The sequence below is a fragment of the Poecile atricapillus genome, chromosome 4 (genome assembly GCF_030490865.1).
Source record: "Poecile atricapillus isolate bPoeAtr1 chromosome 4, bPoeAtr1.hap1, whole genome shotgun sequence".
NCBI lineage: Eukaryota > Metazoa > Chordata > Aves > Passeriformes > Paridae > Poecile > Poecile atricapillus.
The window spans coordinates 54,389,220-54,416,850 of record NC_081252.1 but is presented as its reverse complement, the minus strand read 5'-3'; the positions used below and the strand labels follow the sequence as shown (position 1 = coordinate 54,416,850).

At 36.7% G+C, this 27,631-nt stretch overlaps 1 protein-coding gene across 1 annotated transcript in view; it reads left to right on the top strand.

The window, feature by feature from the left end:
* Positions 1 to 27,631, top strand: part of NWD2 (NACHT and WD repeat domain containing 2) — a 49,734-nt gene that overhangs the window by 7,428 nt on the left and 14,675 nt on the right. Inside the window, exons 2-3 of the mRNA XM_058837838.1 lie at positions 12,253 to 12,341; positions 17,112 to 17,228. Coding sequence (XP_058693821.1) covers positions 12,253 to 12,341; positions 17,112 to 17,228 — 206 coding nt within the window. The remainder of the gene's footprint in view (positions 1 to 12,252; positions 12,342 to 17,111; positions 17,229 to 27,631) is intronic.

Genomic DNA, 27,631 nt, shown 5'->3' with positions numbered 1-27,631 from the left:
CGTACCACGTGTGTGCTGCTGTGCTGGGTAAGGAGGACATGTACCAAATGCAACTTTTGAAAGCCACCTTGTCACCACCATGATTAAATGGCTCCATCTGTTTTTGACCTGATCTTAAACTCCCTCCACCACCACCTGTTATCTCCTACATCTGTATCTATATCTGTACACCTCTACCACATCCCTGTTGGAGACAGGACACTGTGCTGGACCGACCTTAGGCCTGAGCAGCTACAGACATTTTGTGCAGAATATGCATCTAGAGAAGAAAGTCACCTTTAGAAACTAGATTTATCAGTGTTCAAAATACACTTCCTCCCATAAACTGGGAAGACTAGGAAGTAGCAGGACTTCCACACTGAACTTTATCCATAGTCATACTATTGTTGTGTGTATCAATCATCAGGATTGATCAAATCGCTACAGGTCAAATTTCAGACCGTCAGAACCTGTCAAATATCTTGTTCAGCCTGTTCCTAGCATTTCCTGGGGTGGCAGAGCTGCAGTCTTCAATATGGTAACACTACTCTGTGGTATGATTAAACCCTCAAAAACATTTATTAATAGAGCCCATTTCATCCTACTAGCAGTTGAATACTTGCAGTTGAGTCTCATCTAGGCATTATGAATCTCCAAACTGAAACAGGTTTTTTAGATAGTTATAGTATATGTATGATACACAGCATATTTTGTGAAATTATTAAATAATTTTGTGAAATTCTTATGTAGTCTCTAAATAGTAATGTTTTACAAAACATTAAGATGAAATTAGAATTAATGACTAAGAGCACTATCTGGATAGCTTTAGTTTCAGAGTTTAAGTTAAATTTAAAATATTAGATTAAGATTACTTCTAAATGATTGAGAATCAATGAGTAACCATGTGGGTTAAATACTTTTAGATGAGAGGAGTTATCCATATTTTCAGAGTTATGCAAATCAGCTGCTACATACAAGATAAACGAGAAGCAAATGCAGTAAGATCAGGCTTAGTGAGTTAGACCAAAGGAGCCCAATACTTCTCTCTGACCCTGGCAATTTCAGATGTATGATGAAAGAATAATAAATCACAACAGGGAAAAAATGATGAAGGTTATGTCTTCGTGCTTAATAACCTGTGAGGCCCTTTGCTTTTTGAAATTTGTCTTGTTGCTTTACTAATTAGCTAATAGTCTTGGAACTAATAACAACCTTTCCAAATGTTGAGATGGATTATTGCCCAGTAAAATGCCTAGTCCTTCTAACTTTTTTGGGACTTTTTTATGAACAAGACCATGTGTATTCACCCAAAAAGATCTCAAAAAACAAAAGTGAGGTACCTAGAAGCAGATCTCCCTAAAAGAGTAACTTTAGCCAAAACCATCATTGTAATGATCCATTTTTGTCTATCTGTATATAGAGAGGTTAACTGTGAAGACCTAGGTATCCAAATATCCTTATTCCTACAGAGTTATTAAAATGGAGCCATAATAAGAAATAAAAAAAAGAAATGGCAGCATTCAGCAATCTAAGGAGCATAAGGTGTGAAATCGGATTCAAAGAGTGTTATGCAGGACTCTAAGAGTTACCTTATTATCCAGAATTTCCTATAATCGACCATGTATAATATTATATAATTCTATTAAGCAATTCCATTGCAGATATATTGTTCCAATGTTAATGCCACAGCTCCTCACAGTCATTATGTAAATTCAAAATAGTTTCAAACACAATCTCCAATTATAGATTCAGTTGTCTTTAACTGTGTGTAGGTGTGGCAGATAAAAGATTAATTTTTCTCTATTCTGTAGCCAAAGGACAAATATCTTTGCAGGCACTGAGAAAGACTGATAGGGTCTGGCAGTGCAAGAAATGGAAATAAAGTCAACTCCACCCTTTCAGCCAGATTCTACACTTCCGTTAAGACTGTAGGATCACAGAAGGTCTTTATCCTCCTGTAAAGGTAGTTTTAACTCATTGGCTATTATTATGAGGAAAATAAGAGCAAAGAGTTGGGAAGGAGAGCTAAAGTAATTTGAAAGTGCTAATCTGGGAGAAATTCTGTAGTTCAGTCACAAATTAATTAAATTGGTATGCCATTTGTAAGTTTCCTTTAAATATTATTTTCTGTATCATACTTTTATAAGGTGTTTGTGAGAAATTAAACTTATTTGTTTCAACTACATCTGCTTCTCAAAGTGGCTAAAATGTGTGCTGTCCTTTTTGAATTACTAACTCCTTAAGAATGTTAAACTGCAAACTTACTGTTACCTTTACATATAATCAACAAAATGTGGTTAGAAAGCAGAAGCAATTAATAAAACCTAGACCAAGAAAGCAATAGCTAGGAAAATCAAGGCATCAGAAGAATAATTGACTGATAAAAACAGGTACATTTTAGAATTTATTAAAAATGGCCTGTTTGACTGGATTATATAATCTTCCCTAAAAATAATGCTTAGATGAATCATTAGAATTTGAAGGGTAAGGAGAACAAGGTCTGATAAATCACTCTTCCTTTACATGTCAGTCACTGTTTGCCTCTCAGACATTACATAATCCTTCAAAACAAGCCATCTTTGTAAATTATTTGGCCATGTTCAATGAGTTTCAGTGCAGACCCTACCTGGAATTCTCAGTTTAAAAACTGTTGTACCACAGGGCCTGTAAGTGGGTGTTAATACCTAGGTTGAAATTGTCTGTCAGTAAGTGAAGTAGTCCTTTAAAATCAGTTGAGATCCTCTTCTTCAGGCAAGCTGCAGTTGAGTTCCTGGCATCCTTCCCCCGTGTAGTCCCATTGTCCTGGGCTTAATGCCCTCTTACAGCTGTGCTTCTTTGCTGGGGTTGTCATTTCATTTATTCATCTTTGATAACAGTTTCTAGAACAGCAATAGGCTAGTCTGACTGTTCAGTTCTGATATTTAATCCTCTCCATTTAGCATCAAGAAAAAAAAAAATCTGTTGCAAGGAAAACTCCTACCGTATTGATGCAAACTAACCCCATTGATAGCAAGCAGCAACTCTTATTCTTAAATGGGTGCTTCTGCACACCCAAAAGTGTCAGGTTCGAGACTTTTTCATCTTCTGGCATGAAAGTCTTCACATCTTTCACTTGAAGACCACACAGTAGGCTACATTTATCAGTCGTGCTTTTCCAGTTGGCCCAAGAGACCAGTTTTGTAGTGACCCAAACTGTGGCTGTATTGTACCAGACTTAAGGAAGAATGCAAGCTGGATTGGAACTCCATGACTTGTGCACCTAAAGTGGAAAATTTACATAAGGGAAGGGCAACTTTACTCAGGAGTCAACAGTGCCTGCAGAGCTCTTTCATTGTTTTGCAGTACTGCCAGATGCAAAGTCATATAGGAATGTTTACTGGAATTTCTTCAGAATGAGGTGTATTTAATGGTCCTGTACCAGACTGTACTGTGAAATAAGTGTGTGGTTTTATGAGACTGGCTCTCCTGTCGTTTTTTAGGGTTCTGCTCTGCTTTATTCTTTCTCAAAGCCTACAACATACTACTTCATTCTCTTCCAGCACTTCAACCTGCAGTTAGGAGGAAGAATGTCTGTGACGTCCCTTTGCTTTATTGACTGCCACAGTCTCATTACCTTAAGTGCCTTAGTAACACTAAGTGTAGCTCAGTAACCCTGATGGTTTTCTCTTTGGTCTAGTGATGTGAGAAAAAAAGTAGCAAAGCTATTGCAGTACACATAAGTTAATTGTTAAAAGCATTTTCCAGTGTTGCAAGCCTATTTTCTGCTTTCTGGGAAATTCCGTAATTTTTTGAAGTGTGAGTTGACACCTCTCAATGAATCAATGGGATTTTTGCGCGTAACTTTGTTACTGCGCTGGTCCTTATTTCTGCCCTCTGTTACTCATTTTTCTACAATTCGTTCAGAACTCCTCCTTTAGATTTCACAAGAAGTTTTTCTTTCACATTAATTTTGATCATAGTAGCAAATTCTTGTCCTAACAGGCCTTGTTGTTTTCCAGTGCTTATTTTTCATAACCCTTGGTGTTCTACAGAGATAATTTTCAGACTTAATTCTGGTGTTTCTTAATGTGCTGAGTCTTCAGCTTCTCCTGTTACATCATTTCGTTGTATGGCAATAATGATTTGAAAATTGTCACATTTTCAGGAGCTTTTCCTAACTTGCTTTATTAAATGAAAGAATTAGACTTTTTTGAATACTTCCACCTGTGCAGTTTGCAGAATGCAAAAAGCTCTCTCCCTGTGGAGGTTCTGCCTTCAACCTGTGGTGTCGCTGAAGCTCCTGCTGTTTGTGGCATTTGTGTGCAGACGCGTTTGCATTTCCATGTTTGCCACAAGTCACAGTCAGGGGAAACAAGGACACCTGTGCACTCAAGCAGCAGTCGAGGGAGAATATGCAGGTTTGGGAACAGAATCCAGGTCAACCTTGCTCGTGTTTTAAGAATGTCTATGTATAAGGGTGCTGTGTTCCCAAAGGGTAATGTGGGGTTAGCTAATTAGGACATTATTATGCGATAAAATTCTGCTTCAGAGTCCTCGTCCTTATCATCACCACTAGAGTGACACAAGAGTATGTACTGTTTGTTCACTGGTTGATTTATTTATGGATTGAGAGATTTCATGCAGACTCTGGAAGTCAGTAAGGTACCAAAATATACAGGCTTTCAATACATGCCAAATGTGGAACTTTGATCAGCAGATCTTTCCATTAACTTCACCAACTTTTGGATCCAATTCCAAATTTGTTTCATGTAAGCATGCTGCACACAAAATAGAATTGTCAGAAACCAACATTTGTTTCAAATTGGGAAGACAATCGTATGAAGAATGAAAATTTGAATCTTGATATTTGGATATAGGAACCATTTCTTCCCTTCTGTTATATCAGTTTAATACTGATATTTCCCCTAAATTCTGTATTTTAACATGGGTACATGGGTCTGGGCCCCTCTGATTTTACTAGCCAACTCTTTTTTTTTTTAATTGTTTGGGTGTTATTGTTAAACCAATAGGTGGCACTGGTTAAGCATATTAACGATCAAGATGCAGGGTATTTTATAAAATGACACTGTGAAATCTGGACATTGTAATTTTAAAATCCTTATTTAAAAAAGTATGTGTTGCATATGTTCACTTACTGTGTATCTGGTTTTTTACATTTGTCATCTTACTGAACTGACAACATGGAACATTTCAGAGAAAACTATGCCTCATTTTAAATCAGGTATTGTTTGATTTGGGGCTAATAAAGAAGAGGTAATTGCTGCAATTAGAAGCTTTAGGCTTATAATTACATCCTACATTTTGGATCCTGCCTAGTTAGGTCTTTTGTTTTGAAAGTGTGTTTGTTTAAGAGTTCTGGTGTAGATCACAAATTTGTAATCACATCCTGTCATTTCTTCCCACTTGAAAGACACATTTCAGAATTACTTACCATCTTAATGTTATTTTTCATTATTTCTTCTGACTTTCATGACAAGCAGACATTCCTTTGGGCTGAAATTCTTAGTCCTGTCTTGTATTTAAGTTTTTTTGAGAGCTGCAAAGGTTGAGTCACATAGACTTTGTGCACATCCCAGAGTGACAGAGCTCTGGCCATCAGGTGGAGTAAGGACATGCAGCTCTGTTACATCACAGTAACGTTGCAGTGTTTTGCTAATCAGAATTTATTCGGATGGCTAGTTAGTTTGGGGGTTTAGCTGAATTAATGAATGGTCTTCAGTCTGTCCAGTTTCTTATTTGCCTTCCAGAGAGCCAATAGAGACCTCAAGGTTGGCATTGTTGTTTGGGGATGGGACACTGGGAAAATTGACCCAGACCAACCTGTTCCCATTCCTGGTCTACCTAATCTTGGGAGGCTTTGGATGCCTCCTCTAATGCTCTCCTCACAGGAAGTCCAAAGGAAAAAAATGACAACCGAGTCTATGGCATTTATTTTCTAAGAAGGCAAGGGTGGTAGGGAGCTCAAGTCTTTTTTTCCCCTTTCTTACCTGCTCAAACTCAATAATTCAAACTCACTTATTGCTTGCAAAATGCTCTGAGATGAAAGGTACTATAGAAATGAAAATTACTTATTATTATGGTATTATTTTCAGAGACGAGTGTTCCATAATATTTAGGGACATGTTACCTCCTAGTATTTGAAGTTTTTAGCAGCACAGGTAATACACAATGCTGTTGTGCGTTATCATTGAAAAGGCCCGTTTAAAAGGAATAATTCAGTTGAATAATCATATGAGTCAAGAACGTACTAGCATTAAGAGGCTTGGCAGCCACTTCTTTCTTGGCACTGCTGCTAAGTAATTTTTAACCTTAGATAATTAACATGCAGAAATTCTCACTGCAGTTAATAGACAACAGTTATAAAATACCAACATTTTTTAATATTGCAGTGTGTTGCCGCTGAAGATGAATAGATCACACGGACACAGGTCGATGTGTGGTGAAGAGAAGAGAGAGGTTTATTTTTCCCTCCAGGATTTATAGGCTCCTGACCACAGCCAGGGATTGGGTGGTCAGGATAACACTTTATCACAGCACTGGCCATGAGAGATGCCCATCACAAGACGTGTAACAGAAAGAATGTACACATATCTATGTTTACAGTTACTGTCCTGGGAAAGTCTTTAGAAAACTATGTTAGCAAGCTCAGAAGCTGAGTTTTCAGGGTGACAGCAGTGCATTAAAAAAAATCCTATGGCAGGGATCTGTTCTACCCTTCTATCAAATCTAAGAATTTAGAAAACTTAGAGAAAGCAAATAGCTGGGTGTCTCAGTGGACATGCATGCAGGACTAGCTAAGAAGTTCACTGCTCATCCAGGGCTTCCATAGTTGCACAACAGACTCCAACATTATGTGTTAATATATGTAATGTGTGAATTGGGCAGGAGACTATGGCAGCAGAGAAGCAGGCTGAAAGACATGAGGTGAAGACTTCCAGCAAGTGTCTGACCCACTGTAAAGCATGAGAACACCAAGAATGGAGGAGGTGATACAGAAGTTGTTTCCTCCATGTGTACAAGGAGCTGCTCTTTCTTGGGTGACTGCCTGGAGATGACACCTGTAGACAGCTCTGTGACGCCATATGACATTCATTTCTGTGGTGCCTTGAACAGCTGCAAGAGCAGCTTTTTTATTTTTTTTTTTTTAGGTTTTTTTATTTTTTAATTATTTTTTTTTTCTGCCTGGGCTCTTCCAGGTTCAGCTGCCTGCCTCAACTTGTTATGTCAGTCAACAATTTTTCCTGCTGGCTCTCTCAAGCTGGGTATTGCAATGCTCCTCTGTCAGTCAAAGAGTGGCAGGGCAAACACCCAAAGCTTTTCCTCTGCTTGAGGGCCTTAGCTTGCATCATGCATGGGTATGGTTACTCACAGGTTACTTTTCCACGAGCAGATTGTCCGCTTGAATGTGCTGCTCCTTTGAGCGTGGTGGAGTGGGGCTCGCTGTCCCCACACTGGCACCTCCTTTGCAACACATGCGAGAATGGGGCTGAGCAATCTCCTTGTTCAGCTGCATCAAGCCTTGACTGAGTCAATGTGTGACTGCCACCCACAAACTTGAAAACAGCCATTCACATCACTGTGGCTGAATTCAGACCAGTACAGCACCAGCAAGAAGATAAACTATTTGGTCTTAGGACAGAATAACTGGTGCTTGGAAATGGGCAAGTTCCATCAGGCCCATGTTAACTCCTTCTGTTCACTGGCATTTTGAAGCTGTCTTCACAGGGCTGTGTTCCATGACTTATTTTATCCCAGAGATTAATATTTGGCAACTCTGCATAAATGCACATCAACTGTTTACTGACACAAGAGTGAAAAACAATGCTTGCTCTAATAAAGTACAATAAGTGACTTTAATAGCAGAACAGCTTGTGTTTGAAGGTCAGACTTTGGCATGGGAATAGTTCACGCTGGGAAGCAGCACCTTGGCGTACTCTAATGAAAACTGGCAGTGATTTGACTGAGCTACAAGCCTTCAGAAATCACACTGCACACAAACAGTTGTGTTGGACAGGAGAAAAGGTGTAAAAGGATATGTGACTAATTCAGTTCAGTTCTCAGCATTACCCTGGGGAGCACGAGGAAAAAGAGGGTGCGCTGACATTCTCAGTCAGTTCAAAGTGAGAACTGCCCTCAGTGGGCAGGACAATGTGGTTATGGAATGGCTTATGAGGCAGCCATCTGCAAGAGATAACTCTTGTATGGAAGATGTACACTCAGCAAGTCCCTGTCTTGTGGATTTGTTTAAATACTAGAGACAAGTTTAGGGCTGGGGTTTTTTTAAAGTTTTTTCTTATGTTTTTTCAGATGTAGCTTTATTCCCACAGTTTATTGTGAACTATTATTTCTATTTCTGAGTATCAGAATTAACATTAAGAGGTATAGAAGCTCATCTCACAACTACTGTCTTATTTCAGCTGCTAGAAGAATGTAGTTTAGTTAATCTGTTCATCTGCAGCGGCAGCCTGGAAGGTGGATTTGCCTGTGTGACATTGTTAGGAACTGCCAGCTTCACAGATTTGCTGTCACTTTAAATCAGGTTAGATTATATTTAATTAAACCAGTTTATCTGCCATCCATACTAATTACGAGAGTTCATCTTAACTATATATACACTTCTGTTTCCTTAAAGTTTCAAAGCTTATTTCAAATACAGGAATTCTTAAAATTAATTAATATAAGCACCAGACTTAAATTCCAATTAGATAAGCACACTCAATTAGATATGGAGGTAGGAATAAAAATACAGAATGCCAAGTGCTTTATCCTGACCACAGTTCTAGTTGAAGGAATGTTTTATCTATTTCATTTTTAAGCTATTACAAAGTAGCAGTACTCCTGCAGTGTGTTGTTTCATTTTCTGAACAAGACTCTGCACGTTAAGCTGCAGGGAACAGCACCATGTTCTAAAACTAGAGCCAGCAGGGTTCTGCAGTATAAATCCTATGGGCATAGCCAAAAAGTAGAACATGGTTTTATCTGTTGTAAACCTCCAGCAAAATATTTCCCATTTATCATTATATTATGTTTATTCTTAAATTCTGCTTTTTCCCAATACTTCCTTTTTGTTGTTTTTGTTCCTGCAACTTAGCCTATTTTATATCCCTAGTAAGACCATTCTGTCTGCTGTCACATTTAAGTAACTGCAAACAATAACTGTGGGTTGTGGTAGCTTAAAAACCAAGCTGTAGTCTTGACTGATTTTCATTTATAAAGGCAAGAATCATTTTGGTTTATCTCAGTAATGAAGTAGTAAGTCAGTTTTCAGCAGAGTTTATTCTACTTGATCATGAAGATATGATGCCCTTTGTTTTCATAAACTTGCATGGCAAAATTAACCTGTGTTTAGACGAAGAATATAGTATATATAGTCTTGTATCACAGGCTGATCTGAGGGTCTCAGTTACTGTGAAGGTAAAAAAATGAAGTATTTCAAATAAAGCAAGCTACACATTTAGCTTTTATCACAAGGTACAGCGACACCATTGCTTTGGAGCCAAAATAATATTGCTGTGTTGGCATTGTGCAACCCTCTGACTAATTAGCCTTGTTAGCTGTTTACTACATTCTGCAAGGAAAGGGTGACTTAGACACTAAAGTATGAGAGAAAATTAATGACTGTGAATCCTAAGGAGGGTGCAACTCATCCATTCCTTTTATGTACTAACGCAGACAGCTCTGAGCTGAGAGTGCTGTTTTTTTCACCCCATTCCTAAATATTTGTAGGATGTGTCTGTATTCAACCAGATCTGAAAGTGAAGTGAATCTCTTGATCATCAGTATCTAATATACTTGGACTCACATCATAGAGGGATCTTGGCGTGCATGAATTGGATTCCTTTTTGATAAAAAGCAGGAAGATAACTCCAGGTTCTCACCAAATGCATTCCAAATGTTTGTGAGGGTTGAGCTCGATGTAAAGTAAAATGCCCTGAAAAACATACGTCATGGGCATTTGGTCCTTGGCACCAGCTATTTTACTCTGCAGCCTTGTTCCCACTAGCCCAGACAGAAGCAAAAGTCTTCCCAAGCAGTGTACAAGCAGCCTGGATAGCTAAGCCAAACCTGCAAGTTCTCCTGCTCCTGAGGATCGCTGCAAGGGATTGCAAGGGGTACTTGGGTCAGGTCACTTGGGCTAACCTCCCTCCTGAAGTGCTCTCAACAGAAACTTGGTCAGCCAGGAACTTGTCTAGTTGAATCTTGAAGAGCTCTGGGGACAGAGTTGCTTCTCCTGGTGTCCAGCCTGAGCTTCCAAGATGTAATATGCTATTGTTGTCTCTGTTGTATTCTCTGGCATGAAGAGCTTGGCTCCATCATATTTGTAAATGTCTTAGAAGTAATTGTAGGCTGCATTGGCTGCCTCTTACACTCTTGGCTGGACTAAACATGCCCAGATCCCTCTGTCTCCTTGTGTAGGCCATGTGCTTTGGTCTCTGTCTCAGTAGCCTCTCCAGTTTCCTCCCCATCCTCCTGGTTTGGGGTGCCCAGAGCTGGGCACAGCACTCCTGGTGCAGCCTCGTTAGTGTCACGGGCAGGAGCATAATGACTGCCTGAGAGAAACTGAGGCTACACTCATCCAAATGTAGCCCAGAGCAGTTATTAACAGTGTTCAGCCTGGATATGTAAGAGCTCTACACTTTAGATTTCAGATCTCACCTTGTGTGGTGTGTGGACAGGCAAATGGAAAGCTTGTGATGTAGCAAGCACTTCAATGCTTCTTGGACCATTATCAGAACACATAAGTGTAGTATATTTTAAAACATTAAAGCAAAAATACATTGTATTACATTATTCCACTTAGACGGGATGTTTTATGAAAGTGTCTCAGACTTTTTTCCACATCAAAATTTTGTGAAGGAAGGGCTATGGTAATTCAGATAAATTGAATTAAACCTGACTTTACTTTTGAGCCTTTTGGTATAGACTTTTTTACAGTGATGCAAGATTTCAGGAGAAATAATTCTCTGGATGTTTCTGGATTGCTTTCTGTTCATGAAAATAAGTGGTAATTACACCACACGTTTGTGTAATATTTCAAAGATACACTTAAATAGCAAGAAGTATAGTATTAGTTTGGTGTAATAAATTAAATTACAGATTTCACACTTCCTTAGATTTTTTTAGATAAAAACATTAGCAATCTGTGACCATAATTCTATGAGCAGACATCCGACTCAGATATATCAGCTCTGGTTGTGGCTCTAAAGCATTGTTAGATTTGCATATATGTTTTGTATTTGCAACAATATGGGAAATGCCAAATCAGTTGTAATTTATTGTTTTGTTTCAGTGCAGTTACACAAATAATGCATTACCTGCAGTAGATGTTCTCCATCATTTATCGGTTGACACTTCATTTTTCATCATATGGCACTCAGAGCTAGTGATTTACAACAGTTTTGTTCTATTTTTGGAAATAATGTAGTAACAGTGGTCTCAACTCAAATTAGTATAGCAAAATCCATCACATATATTAGTCTTGTGAAAGAGAATAAAATTTATTGTCTACACAAGACTTCACTACTAACCAAATTGACTTCATATTTGATGTATGTGCAAGAGGTATGTTTTATATAAATGTGTTCAGATTCATTTGGACATACTGAACTTAATTTTGGTGTCATTGCCACCATATTGTACTTCATTATCAAAACAGGTCATTTTGCATGGTAAGAATAATATGATATCAGAACTAAGTATTTGGAGGCGTAGGAGGTATAGGAGGAATCATCTGGGCCACAGATAAATAATGCTATTAATGATAAATAATGGGTTTAAGATACTATTAGATTAAAGATGGTAAAGAAAGTTACACATTTGAGACAAATTTGTTAGTTCATGTTATCAGTTTGTTTCTAAGTATTGTAATGTCTTTCATCTTTGGTATATCTCATTTTTCCATGGTGTTTCTTATTTGTAAAATTCAGCTTTCTGGAAACTAAATAGATGTCAGAACAATAAAGAAATTCTGACTGCTGAATTACAAAATTAATTCAGCTCCACTGAATTGTAATATGCTGCAACATTCAAATGTGTATGAAGCATAATTTTGACACATAAAAACACATTTATGTGATTTTACATGTATTGTTACACATGCTGATGCTTCCATCTGTTTGTACAACATACAATCTGGGGATTAGATCCCAGCACTTGATTTTCATAAGCACTCTATGTGTGATAAGGGTTCATTTTTAAGTGAAAAATCTGTATCCCTGACAAAAAGAAGAGTTTATATAAATATTGTTAATAGCATCTTTTTCCACAACACAGATACAATAGCAGAAAGGAGGGCCCTAAGAGAACATGTGTATCCTAAGCTGAGGGAATTCTGCAGAGAAAACTATGGCCTGGAATTTCAGGTACGTTTCGTTGTGTTGAATTTTGCATTACTTTAACTTGAAATTTACTCTATTTAGAACAGATAACAGCTTTAAATATCACTGGTAAAATAGAAAACTACAAACACTTTATTTCACAGAATCACACACAAAATTGTTGGGGTTGGAAGGGGCCAATGGAGGTCACCTAGTCCATTCCCCCTGCTAAAGCAGGTCCACCAGGACCAGGTTGCATAGGATTGCATCCAAATGGGTTTTGAATACCTCCAGAAAAGAGGACTCCACACATTCTCTGGCCAGTCTGTTCCAGTGTATTGTCACCCTCACAGCATAAAAGTTCTTCCTCATATTTAGGTGGAACTTGCTGTGCAGCAGTTTCTGCCCATTGCCTATTGCTCTATTGCTTGGCACTACCAAGAAGAGCCTTGCTACTTCCTCTTGACACCCACCTCTAGGTTATTTTTATTCTTGGATAAAATCCCCTCTCATTTGTGAACAGGCCTAGCTCTCTCAGCCTTTGATGTACTTAACTTATTTTTCAAGCAGATTTGAGGTAAATTCTGAATAGATGAAAAAGCACCACCTCTATTTTAGTTTTTCAGAGTATATAATGAAGAAATAGTGTTACATCTGAATTACTGTGTTGTGTTTCTAGAAACCAGTTCCACTGTAATGTGGAAAGTAGTTTAACTAGGTGAATACCGAAACTGATTACCAAAATAAATTGTACATGGTGCATTTTTATTGTGATTACATACTATGGAATTTGCTTTCTTTCATGTCAACTGTAGCATTCCCATGGCTCATGTTTTCCTTTGTGTTATGAGACACAGACCTGTTCACATCTTTGGCATGAGCCAAATGGTAACAGAGAGTTGTATATGACTGTTAAAGTCACTGGTACTTTAAATCAGGTATGTCCTAATTCACAGTCTGTTATATGTCAGCAGGCCTGGAACCATTGCTCTGCTAAGAGAAACAAATACAACTTGTGATGCTGTAAAAATGTTGTTCAGTTTTCCAAAAATTCTGGCTATTCATCCACAAGTTTTCCTTGCATACTTAGTGACCCCAAAAATGCATCTCTCCACAGTGTAGCTTAGTTGGAAACAGCTAATGCCTTTTATGCAACATCCTGTTCCTCCCAGTGTATTATTCTTGATGCACATGCAGCTGGTTTTTAATCAAAATAACAAGTTCTTAAATTAGGATATTTGGTTTTAATTCCCTGAGTCACAGTGGAGCTGCTGAATCTGCATGGTGGTAAATTCCAGTGATTTTTGATTATGGCTATAAAAGAATTTCATCTGAAGGTCCTAGTTCATCAGCTGCTTGGGAAGTCCCAGCTGCAGTGGTACATGAAAAGAATAGCAAAAGATATTTAAATAATATTTTTCTTGTACTACGACCATGTGATATTCACTGAAAATATCAATCCCTTATTTCTGTTATCTTAGAGGATACATCTTGGTGAGGGAAACGTCTCTTTTAAGTAGATCATAATCCACTGAAGTCTTTGTGAGAGGACACCTGTTTTTTCAAACAGATTGTAATGTAGTCTCTAGAGGAGGAATAATTAAGTTTACTCTAGTTGATATGCATGGAAGCAAAATATTTTATCATATAATTTCAACACCAGGAGCATCTTTATGTGGTATGAGGTCTGAAAGACAGCTCTACTGACACAGTTCAGAAAACTGCTAGAAAGCTATCACATTCTGTGAAAGTAAAGTAGGAAAATGTACAAAAATAACCAAGGAAAAGTAGTAAATCATTTTGAAAGAGACTCTGAGTTAGACTTTAGCAAGACCTTTTTTTTTCTTATTCCAATCTTGATACACTACATTTCTTAGATTAGCATGCAAAATCAAGACTGCAGTTTTTAGTGCAGTGTTAAATTATTATGCAATTTTCAGATACAAGAATAAATTTATATTTCTCTTTACAGAGCAGAACACATAACTTTTCATCCTTATATGTAATCTTCTACTGACCAAAAGATAGCTACCTCGAACGTGACTACTACAAAGGCACTGTTCAGGACACCCTCTACCCTAATAAATCGTGACCCAAAAGAAAAGCATTTGAGTATGTGCATTACTACAAGTTTCACTGAGTCTACTGCTGCACTCAAAATTGTTTGTTGTTGCAAAGCATGAGATCTGTGAGGTGTCATCAGTCTGGTGGGAGCTGTTACTGAACACAAGCACCATACAAGTGGAAGCAGGACTGACTATATTCAATTGCACTATGAATTTGTTAGCTTGATGGCCTTTTTTTCACTCTATCTGAAAATATTTCAGAAAAAGACACACTTAGTGGCTGAGAAAGAAAATAAGCTGAGAAAAAGACTTCCAGAGCACATGGTGATTTTGACCTGAAATACCGTACTTTTACAGGGGAGGATTGAGTGGTTAAAGAAAGTAGTCATAATTGAATATTTTGGGAGGATAACCAAACATAGTTAATTAGCAGCGTACACTTTTCTTCTTCAAAACAATGAACTGTTTCAAATAATTTCAACAGGATATATATGCTAAAAGGAAAGCAGAATTTTACATGAATGAAATTTTTAGTTCTTTTTTAAGCTCTTGGAAGAGATGAAAATAAAATAATTTTATCTCCTAAGCAAAATCTGTGAAACTGCAGGACTGGTAGGACAAAAGCTGAAGTAAGCAAAAAGAAACACTGGAATTATGAATGAAAAATCTCTTGTTAGGTGGCTAGTATGGAATTGAACTAGACCAGTGACAGTCCACTGTGGGTAAGGAGTTCCTGCAGTTGTCACATGACCTTGAAAATTTGAGTGTTTGTCACAGTTTCTCCAAGCATAAGTAAAAACATGCTTCAAAATCAGATATAATTGTCTCCTTGTTCAATTTCTTTAATTTTGTAAATCCTATTTATTTTAATTAGCATAATGAGCACCGATGAGACCTTACTTTGAAATTCATGCTCTCTTCAGAGATTTGTTTGGTAAAATACTTACTCTTGCAGGACAAAATTGTATCATGTTAAGATACTGTGTGCCAAGGCTGTTACCCCCTAAAATAACAAACAGCCTGTGAGCCCCTACCATTGTCTGGTACTCCAGAGAGTTTCCTCTTCACATTTACAGAATTAATGTGAATTCTGAACAGTTCATTAAAATAGAAATTGCTTTCACATTTCAGAGGAACCTCCGCAGCACAATAAATCCATTCAACAAGTAATTAAAACATTTTTTACTGTACACTAACATCTGTATCTGAAGGATTTTATAATGAGAATATTTAAGCTTTATCATATATAATGCAAGTAATCAGACACATGAATGCAATGTGAAGTCCTATAATAAAGTTGTATTAATAAATAACAGAAAGTAGAGAGGAAGAAGGGAACACTTTATTTCCTAATGAGACTAAAAGAGAAAGGACAGAAAAGAAATCTGTGCAAGTGAGGGAAATAGGAAGGTTATTTGAAATGCAGTTTTGTAGAGCAGAAAATGCATGTTCCAGCAAAATTCTGCAGCAGTTTCTGTAAAAAACACTCAATGCATTCCATACCTGGTTTTTTTCACTCATCGTGTTTCACACAGGACACTACCTGTCATGTTTAGTAACAATGTGCCTGCTCCAGCAAACACTGATTTGAGTCACAGACTTTTAAGGCAGAAATAATCAATGAGACTATTGGTTGTGCAATTACTCATAGGCATAAATAGCTCTAGGATTTGGTCTTGAACTTTGGTATTGGTTGGAGAAATTTCGCAAGATTAAACAGCTGTAAACTGCTGAAATTTAGTTTTACATCAACTCACTATTAGTTCTTACATTAAATCTTCAGGCTAATTTTATAATCTAGTTGTTGTTTGGACAACAGCTAATTTTATGATTCTGGTTCTTGCAGAGTGCTTCCACAGAACAAACAATATTAAAATAAACTGTAATTTTGTGATATATTCATGTATTAATACAATTTTGATTTTTTTTTAAACTGTCTATATATTTTTTTGTTAAAGTGACATACAAGATGTTAAGAACCAGTAGTAAATGAGAGAGCAGTAGCCTGTACCAAGAGTTTTGTTCCAAAAGTATTTCATACATATGATCAGTATCTTTTTAAATTTGATTTCCCACTATAATTCAGCCTTTTAGTTAAAATGTACAGTGAAATTACAGGTCATCACTTAATTTGTTTGAATAAGTATAACATGAATAGTTTCTTACAGGAGTTTGTTTGCAACTAATTAGGGTAACAAAACTGAGTCTGTAGCTAAATATGAAAATTTGGACAGCAAGCTCTCCACCACTGCATATCTCTACAATCTCTGCTTCCAAAGTACAAAGATCAGCTAACAAAGGAAATATGATAATGTAAAACCATTCCTATGGATGAGTTTATATCCTGTGGATACAAGTGACACTGGGTGTCAAGTCATGGTCTTGACTGTGATCCACAGTGGGATTCCCATTAATTTTCATGGAGACAGGATTTTTTTCAATTCTTTTGTTATTATTCCTGCCTATCTCTTATATTCAATCTAGTAGCAAATAAAACTCTATCAAATCAAGATCCTGTCACACTGACACATATGACTATGAAATGAGAGACTGTCCCAGGTGGGACTATCGGGGAGGAAAAGTAAGTGGCTGGAATAGAGGAAATCCTACCAGTCTGTGTAAGGACCCCATTGTTTTTTACCACACTGAAGAGCAAAGCCTAGTGCACAGGACGATGGCAAAGCTAATTTTTAATTTGATTGGTAGAAAGGGCGTATGATAAGTAACTATGTTGCATACTGTTTTCCAGGTCATAGACTTGTACTGGGGAGTTGAAGCAGACGAATGGGACAGTCCTGAGCTGCAAAAGACTCGCATGAAGCTGCTTGAAGATTGTTTGAAAAGTTCTGCAGGTCCATGTTTTGTTGTGGGTATAAAAATAATGTTTTACTTTACAATAAAAATATAATGTTGTCTATCCTAACATGCATGATTCAGTAAAAAATGCATGATTTTCTTATTTCTAAAATATTTTATGTTCATTGCTGTGCATTTGCTATGCAAATATTTCCCTATGCAGCTCTGTAGATTAACAGTGATTACTCAGTATTAGTGGAGAAGAAAGAAGGATTTTTAATGATCAGTCCTCATAGCAAGATGGGTATGATTATACTACTATCACAACAGAATTATTGACAACTTGTTTAAGGAAGCCACAATTAATTTATTCTTGGTAATTCTCACACATGCATTATCAGCTGGCTTAGAAAAACTTACAGAAAAGTGAAGCAGCAGTGAAAAACAATCTGCTGTGATCAGCATTTGCTGTTTCATGTCATAAACTCAGGACAATTTAGGATGCCAGGTATTAGAGAATGAAAAGACTGGAGGTCAGTGACAACCTGAGGGGGCTCTGAGTCTGTGGTATACTGATACACAACGGATTGTTCTCTCCATGATCACTTCCTAGATTTCAATACAAAACAGTCTTAAGACTATGCCTTCACTATCCCAAATTTTATTTTCTATAATATATTTGCAAGAAAATGCTTCAAAAAAGGTACAAGGTTTTTCTCCTTTGTACCTAAACATAGCCAAGTCAACTCTAATTCTTAGTCTTGTCATAATAAGACAGAGAAAAAAAACTGCAAGTCCTTGATTATTTTTTTTAAGGGAAGAATGTTAAAGGTTTTGTGAACTGAAACCACAGAATCCAGTGGGATAGAACAGATACAAAACACTGCCAGCTGTGAAGGCTGGAGGTCATGTCTCTCCATGCCAAAGATCAGACAAGGAGCAACCTGTAGCATGTGTCATTCTGTACTTCTATCACACCCTTACAACCACATCTCTGGCTCTTATTCATCCAACCTGTTTGCCTCACTTTCTTATTTAGCTTCAGAGCCCTGAAGAACAAAGACTTTACCGTAAGAACTCAGCTTTTGGAGTACAGAGTCTGAGCTGGGTTTGATGCTGTCATGACACCATTTTTCACAAGCACACACTGGCCCAGATCTCTAGAGAGTTTGGGTAGCTTTCATCTTGTGTGACTATATTTAGTTTTCTGGGTTTATTTTTCTACATTCTGTCTTCCTGTTCATGAAAAAAAACAGAGCTGGAACAGAAAGGCATGGAGTTTTTCATGTAGCAACACCCAGTGTCCTTAGACATGGATTTGTAAAATCTCTGATAGTGAGGGGAACCCTGTCACATACTATTGCTGCATATTTTAGCAGCTCAGAATCTTGAAGATTTTAAGAACTGCCTGCTTGATATTGTTACTAAAGAAATCAAACCAAATCAGAATTTTTAAACAGAATATCACAGTTAGCAAAGAGGTTGCAGTGAGACAATGACTTCAGTATTTATTCCAGGTTTCCAAGCATGGGCCAAAGCAGTAGCTCTCCCGGGGGCTAGATTGGCAAAACCACTGTTTATGCGTTTATGCTTTTTTTTTTTTTTTTTTTTTGCTCTGCTGTACCATAGTCAGATGAGTTTTATTTTATTTACAACAAAAATTGAAGATTATTCTACTTCAACAAGGATAATTATTTTTAATTTATAGTAACATAATGAAAAATTGATTTTGGCACTGCATGCTTTGGGCAATTAGCCATTTCTTAAGAAAGTTCTATAAATTCTGCCACTTCTTTTTGGCTGGTGATTTTTTGGGTTGTTTTGTTTTTGGGGCGTTTTTGGGGAGAGGTTGTTTGCCTTGGGTTTTTGTTTTGTTTTTTGCAGTTTTCAATTACTAGTTTTTGAATTGAGACACAGATCTGGGATTAAATGGAACTATTCAGAATTAGCTACTTGATATATATTGATTTTAGAAAGTGTTGGTTTATGGCAATTCTTTTCTACATTGTAATATTGGATGGAGAGAAAATGAAATTCCTTAAATTCGTGCAGTGAATAAGTGGGAAATCCTACGCTTTTTTCCAAATATGAAACAGCAAAGTCAAAATTAACACATATTCATAAGCACAAGGAGGAAACAGTTCTGAAAAAAATGCAAAACTAATTTCCTGTGAACACTGACTCTGGGAATGCACAGTTCTCTTCTTGCTGCCTGACCACTATTAATACTTGATTCAGTTAAGGGAGAGGGAAGTTGTTTGGATTTTGGTTAGGCTGGGGTTTTTTGCCAAGTTTGGGTTTTTGTTTGGGTTTTCTTCTGCTGTATAAATTCAGTGCCTATTATATTACCATTCAAATAATTTACATACTCATAGCTTTTACTGTAGGTAAATACATACCATGCTATTTTTGATCCACAGAATAATTTATGGAGACTCATAAATGAGGGGAATATACAAGTTTTCACACAAAATTTATGCTGAAATCTTATCTTTGGAATCTACATGGGAAGATTGAAATGCAGTATATTTATTAAATTGTGAACTGCTTAAACTCTACACTGCACAACAATACCAAAATAAAAACACATTCAGAGCGTCACTGGAACTTTTACATTTACATATGTCCTGCAAATTATAACACATAGGTGCTTTTCCATCAGCATAGCACCACACAGTCTCTGCCTGAACTGCTGTCCTTGCATGACTATGTCCTGAAAGATTGTACAATGAAAAAGAGAAATAGAAATTAAATGTCAGTCTGTTACCTGTTAAGGTTCACTCAATTAATGCCTGGGATTGTACAAACCTTAAAGGTTATCTCCACCTGTCATTTAAAATATCTGGACCAAAGAACAGTAAAAATATTACCTACCTACTCTGAACAGCAATTGGAATTACTGGCAGCTTGTTCTTAATTTTAACCTGTTAACAGTATCCATAACCAGTTATCTTCCCTGTTTGCTGATGGAGAACAGATGACCACTTAGAAATACGAGAATCACCAAACATTTTGAATTGGGTCTCACCGTGTCCTCAAGAGTTGCCGCATCTAAATAAATGTAGCCTGAGCTCTTGCATCATTCCTTGTGGGTTTTTTGGTCTGCTGAGCTACCCCACAGAGTACTTCTGAAGCTCCTCTTTTCACAGACCTACTGGGGATGTATAAAAGTTCTTTTATGCGCTTTCAGTCCAGGGCAAGGGCAGGAGGAAATAACTGACAGGCCTGAATTCAAGAGCAACACATGCATCCCTTCCTGAACAGTCCCTAGGGAAGCATAAAACTCTTCCAGCTTCCATAGACCTAAAGAACCTAGCATTATAAATTTGGAATTCCAGTAGGATTTTAAAAGAATATTAGCAATTTACAATATTTGGCATGTCCTTAAATCACACTGAAATTGAAGAGGAAGTATGATAAATTGTGGAGTGGAATGTTTCTACTGTTTGTATCTTTGTGTTCCTCAGTATAATGCATGCTTTAATTGTTCCATGAAGTATATTGCTGCACTCTCTGCTTAGTACAAATGGTTGATAATTAATTTTGAGTACATTCCAGCTCAGAGAAAATTCCCAGTTCCATTATTCCTGCACTGCTGGATCTCCTCAACTCGAGTTTCAGTTCTGGTGTTTCTTTAAGGTTTATTCCTAATGTAAAAACTAAGAACACACAGGTTCTGGAATGCCTGAGTTATATTTGGCTTTCACTTTCCTGGGAAAATCAACACAGACTTTAAGATAGGGAGGCAAAAGTCAGTCAAATGTGTCTATACTGAAAACATCCAGTTCAGGGGGAATTCTAAGTACCCAGTGCTTTTGAGGAATTCAACAGAAGTTATCTGTGTTTGGGCATTTCAGTATTTAATTTTCCCCAAGGACACAACTACTATTTATAGTTTTTAAGGGAATGAAGAGAAATACCTGGAGCCAGACAGTCCACCTCTTCCAGTAAAGCAAATTCCAGGAAAGATATATCAAATTATTACTTTTCTTCTCACTCTGCATCTGATTTAAAACCCATCCAAGTAAGAACTCCCTCTAATATAAGTGGGTCATATCAGGAATGGCTCCATAGGATTTCTTGGCATTGATCTGAAGTAAACTGTATGTCTGCAGATATTAATCCCATTTTAGATGGTCTTGGCCAACAGGATTCTTGTGTAAATATCAAAGTAGAGCTTTTGAATTATTTTTTTATATTTTGAAACCCTTCGAAACAGAAAAAAGTGATCAATTTTAAAGACAAAATATGCGGCTTTCCCCTCAGGAAGCTTTGGTCTTCTTTCACAGCCTCCAGATAAGAGGCAAAGGGTGTCTATCCCTTTCCATATACTTTGGCTCTGAACAACAGATATACACAGAAATTGAAATCAAGCATTGGGGGATATTACATGATTAAACAATTGTTAAGTGAATTCCTTCATCTGCTTTAGGGATGGTAATGCATTTTCCTGTGAATAATCTCTGATTCTCTAAATCTTAAATACATACCCATTTTTTATCCTTGGCCCACTGTAAATGGGTACAAGATTGATCAGACAGCTTTTCCATGTAACACAGAAACTGCATGGGTTTTTATGTAGTCTTAAAACAAGCTGCATTTTCAGTCAGAAGACTGCACATATTTTCTGCTAAGTCACTGTACTTCTTTTTCTTGACAGAAATACAATTTCTGGAGCTGCGTTCCAGAAAGGTTAAGTATTATATTTATTATGAATGACCATATTAGTGAGAATAAGATTAACATGAAGTCAGATTTCCATCATTCTATGTAATGGGCAGAGGAAGAAATAGGCTGCATGAGATTTATGCAATTTATTTTCTCATGACCCTCAAGAGCTTTTCCAAACCATCTTCTGAGGTAGTACAGTAATCAGTTAAATGTAATGATCTGCCCTACAAATGAATCTGTAGATCAAAAATCCAGCATCAGCTATTCTGCAGAAATGAGAGGGATGGAGGGGATTCTCAACATTGCAATGCTACTTCTGTGTAAAGAAACAGCATACTGTACAATATTTAGCAGGCAGCTGGTAAGTTCAAAGAGAGATATTAATAGTGCTGCTTGCACCTAGCATATATATATATCTTCCCTTTTCTCAAATACAGACATCCTGTTCAGAGATTCTTTGGTTCTCCAATAATCGACCCAGGAGGAAACATCTACCTAAAAAATAACTAGTTCACTTTTCAGTCTGAATATTGTTCAATCCAGCTAGCAGTAGCTGGGTCTTTTATTTCTTTTTCTTTCTTTATTTTACTTTTCTTTTCTTTTTTTCTTTTCTTTTTTTTTTTTTTTAATGAATAAGTAGTTCGTATAATTTCACAGGATCCCTCTTTCTTCAATGAAAGATGCTAATTTAAGAAGCCAGAAAAAGTGTCAGTGCTCTTCATAGTGATACTGTTATGCATCCTTAAGTTATTGCCTCTTCTCTCTTAAAATATTTGCAGTTGATGCAAGGTGCTTTTTTGGAATATGTGTCCTGTTAATATGCAATATAATAAGCTTCTTTCTTTTGTAACTAGACAACCTCACTGAGTAACTTTTTATTTCATTCCACCTTGCAAAAATAAAACACAGAATATTTGCTTAGAAAACTAGGGAGTCTGCAATTATTGTGAGTAAATTACATGTTCTTTTCTTATTAGTTCTTTCGTGTATTATAGAAATTACTTTAATGCTTGGAACTGTTTTAAAATGCTTTAGTATACTAGTGCTACTCATGGCTGGAAAAACAGTTCATCAGCTGGCCACATGCTCTGGAAGACCATTTTCTCTGCCTCTCAGTCATACAATTGCATGGCACAGGCAAGGACAGTGTTTTCATTCAGGCAAGTGGCATGTATTTTTTTTGCTATATATATATATTTTCCATTTCAATGGACATTTGCTGCAGAATTTTTAAACTTTTGGCCAATGATTTTGCCTATTACCTGCAGGCAGTACTTAACATTCAGTGTTTGTATTCTTACCATTAGTTGTAAGTCAAATACCCTATTATGTAAAAATTTGTGTTAGAAAAGTCATGAAGATATCCCAGTAGAAAGGCACTATTTTGATTTATCCCATCCTTGAAGAAGAATGCCAAGGGAAGCTAAGAAAATTCATAAAGCTGATTTTTTCATCTGCGTAATAAATGGAAAACTAATATTGGGTAGTTTTGAAGAATGTGGTTTGAAATACGACAGTTGTAAAGATGACTTTGTGAAAAGATGGATTTATATTTAATACAATTTAAATTATCAGAAATAGCAATCTCATTGTGATATTCGGTGGTGTGAATTGGCTGCAAAGATTTTTGACACTCTGAACACTTCAAGTGATGCTGAGTTTGATAACCCATAACCTTTGTCAAGTGCCTAAAGGGTTTGGTGCTTGCCTTAGTTTTTCCTTCAGTTCAGTTTCTTTAAGGATACCTTTTGCATTTTGCATTCTTAACTGCTTTATTTTCCTAGGAAATAATTCTCTCCATCCTGAAGCTATGCTACAGTCCTCTGAATTTATAATTTAATAAATGGTGAAAAGGGTTCTCTCCCTCCAACCATGTGAAAAGCAGGGAATGCATACAAATCATGTAAAAACTTTAAAAAGGGACTGACGCTTCTACATCAGTGTGAAGTTCACTGGGCTATCACACTGCAAGGAATTTTCTAATAATTTCTTTTCATCTTTGAAGGACTAGACTAGTACCTGTTCAGAGAGTACCAGTAATTGTCCCAAATAACAAAAGCCAACACTAGCTGGCTTGTAAAACAATAATGATTTGTTACAATTAGCACATAAGGATACAAAAATCATAAATAAAAGTTCTCAAAATCAAGGAACTAATCAAAATAAACAATATAGGCCATTCCACATGTACTTGTGAAGCAGAATTGATGTTATGTTCTGGTACTTGTTTTGCACATTTTGCAAATATATAAATATAAATATATTTAATATTATTTATATGTATCTATTATAAATAATAGATAAATATAAATAATATAATATTATGCATATTATGCTAAATTATGGGTGCATTATAATCTGCTAGAACTAATGCAACCTATACTAATTTTTCTTCTGAGGGCCTTCATTTATGTTTTACGTAAAACATGTTTATCAACAATGTTTTAGGTGCTTCATCCCACACTACAGAGTCATGGATCATATCAGGCTCTCAGTAACTGCATTACTCTATGAAAGTTGTGAAATAATTTTTTTTACATTTAATTACATAATTAGATTTTCATTTGCAGACTCAATTATTAACAATCTGTTTAGCTCTAATAAGAAGAGGGAAAAAATAAAAAAATAAATTTGCAGTGAAATGTCCTGTCATGTTACAACTAGCTTCAGTATTCCTAAAGTCAGGAGAGGTGTTGAAAATTCCATTACACCATCAACTATCTCTGCCTGTGATAATACTCATTAATTAACACTTTCTAATACCTTCATAGCGGCTGTGTATGTTACTAAGAACACACAGCTTAATTGTGTTACAAAAAAGCGTAAATATATGTCTGTTTCCAATGTGTATACTGTGCATACACATGGATTTGGATAGGTTTTGCAATTCTAAAAACCCCTTCTCAGCTGCTGCAGCTTTGGAGGTTACTACAGACTAGATGCCTCTGTCAATCCCTTAAGTGTTTTATTCAGCCCTTTTTGCCTTGCTCAGATTTAGCTCAATCTAAGGTCTTTGCCTCACTGTCTAACACATAAATATCATCCCAAAATGGGAATGTAGAAACTAAGCTGCTTTTCTGATAAATACAAGGAAGAGTATATTTCACAGAAAATAAAGATATGGCCCCTTCTTGCATACAAAGTGTACCAAAGAGGGCAGTAAGAATGCAGAGGAGTGCCAGCTTTTAACTCCAGGGTTTGGTGTCCAGAAGCCAGTGCCCTGTCCTCCCCGCTGACTACGCTGATAGGCTCAGAGTGTCTTCCTTTCTGACTCCATGATACCTGTGTCCCTGGATACTCAGGAAGGCACATTAAACAGTAGTAGGAGAAGCTTTTCCCCATTAGCCACACTTCACCTGTGAGATGCAAGACAGGGTTTCAAATCACAATTCTTTCCAGCTTGGATGACTGTTGTGATTATTTTACAAAGCAGGGAAGGTTACACCACCATGCCTTCCTCTAAAAGACAATATTGATCTCCGTGCTGTTTGCAAAAAAGGTGCATTCCCCATTCTCTGTGAGAAGGGTAGTAGAAGGGTAGTGTTTCCACAGACAAGGTTATTGACTTCAGTCTGGGCTATGTGCTACAGTCTTTTATTAAACCTAACCCTTTTGATTTGTTTTTCTACCCAGTTACATTCTTGTCAAGTGTTACAGGACCTGTCAGAGAGTTGATAGAAATACAGGCTGCAGTAGAAATTACCTGCAAGGTTCTGAGCTTTATGTGAAAGGAGAAATGTACATGCCTGTCAAGAAATCTTCCATGCAATTTCAAAAATAGAGCAAAGTGAGAATAACACATTTGTTTGGAGGAGAATCAGAGTGAGTGAGCACCTCAGATCTTTAGGCAGAGGTAGGCAAAATCTCCAGTCCTTCCTCTACGCTATCTTTATTCGCTGACCTCTTCCCTAATGATATCCTTTTTGACTGATTTTCTCACCTGCATCTATGCTCAGGCTGATCAAAGACCAGCAATGATAAGCAATGAAGGAAAAGGCAACAAAAGAACTAAGTTGGTGCTGCATGATCCTGTAGAAGACAGGGAGGTTGTGGAGGAAGACCATTGATACTTTCTCAGCCAGGAGTAAGGAGAGTTCTGATGAAGCAAACTGTATCAAGGAAGTAGGTCACGAGTTTCTTCTGAGGAAGCACGTTCACTCCGTGTGATAGACTGGTAGCTCCTACACACTATGTCCTGAGAAATTACTCATCCTTTTTTCATATCTCCCTACCACTAGGGAAAAGCTTTGAGATTTAAAAATACCACACTGTGGGTGAAGTTCAGTGTTGAGGGAATTGGCTCATTTACAACCAGATTTGGCTGCTCTCTTTAATTTTCTGAAAGACAGGTCAAGCATCAAGAAGCATCAAAAACTACACCATCATTTTCTTCTTTTCTACACCTTTTATCTCAAGGACTGTACTCACAGCAAAACACTTCAGCACTTGCACCACATCCTTCCAGTCCCAGTTGCAGTCAGTTTTCTTACAAGGTAGTTCAACAGTCCTTTTTGTTTTTCATGGAACTGAAACCAAGACCTGACTCAAGTTTATGAAACTCTTACAGTTCCCCCAGGGTACTTCTGGAGTGCCTCCAGGGAAAAAGGGAAGAGAGAAATTAGTGTATGGTTCTGTGAAACAACACACTGCAAAATTTCTCAAGCCAAGGAACATAAATATATATATCTGGGCAGGTGGAAAAATAATTCTCAGTACAGAAATGTCTTTATTATGCCTTCAGTTTCCTATTCGCTTCAGCAACTTTAATTAAATGTTGTATTTCTTGTGTTTTCTACAGTTAACTGAAGTTCTAAAATTAATTCTATTTATTCACAGCTTCAACCTATGGAGAAATAGCAAATGAAAATGTTTGATACTGCTCTATGGTATCATTTTTCCCTTAAAAACTAAAAAGGACAGACAGTGTAAAATAACAGTTCCATCATTGCTGATACATAAATACACATCCTTTGCATATCAAAATAGAAATACTCAAAATAAAATACTTATTTTGCAAGCTATCATTATGGATAGGCAGTCTGACTCAGTGGCAAAATTATCAGGAACTTTCAAGTTTCCATACTGAGATATAGTAAAAGTGGAAAGAAGATTTAAGAGATCTGCAGCAGCTCTAATGTTCTGTCTGATAAGCTGCACTGCTTTAGAACTCTTGGCAGAGAAGAAAAATCATGCTCTAAAAGACACTTTGACCTGTACATCCCAGAAATCACAGATTATGACATTTTTGTGCTTTTTTCGTATTTTTAATTTCTAATTCTAATTAGAATTTAATTTCTAATATTTTTAATTTCTAATGGAACTATTTTTGGGAGGCAATACAAATGCAACATAACTTTTTTCCTTTGACGGGCAATAAAAGCAATTTATTTATTTATATAAATATATTTATAATAAATAGTATTTATATATTTATATATTTATAATATTATTTATGTATTTATAATATTATTTCTATAATAATATTTACAATAAAAATTATTTATTTGTTTGGAGGACATTCTCCCTATGTTTCTATCATGAGGTCCTTACACTGTACCTCATTGCAACTGGAAGTACAATAAAAATGAGTAGAGACACATCTCCTGTGGACCAGCTACTCTGGAACTCCAGCTTCCTAAAACTTGGTTTAGTTTAAGCACAGTATTACAGCTTTCTTCACCTTGGTTCCAGTTTCCAGTACAACGGCTTGGAGTTTGCCCTAACAAGCAATTAACATGTATATTCCATTGAGATAAATTGAAGTAAACATACTCTTCTGGCTTTAGATGATTCACTGTGGTT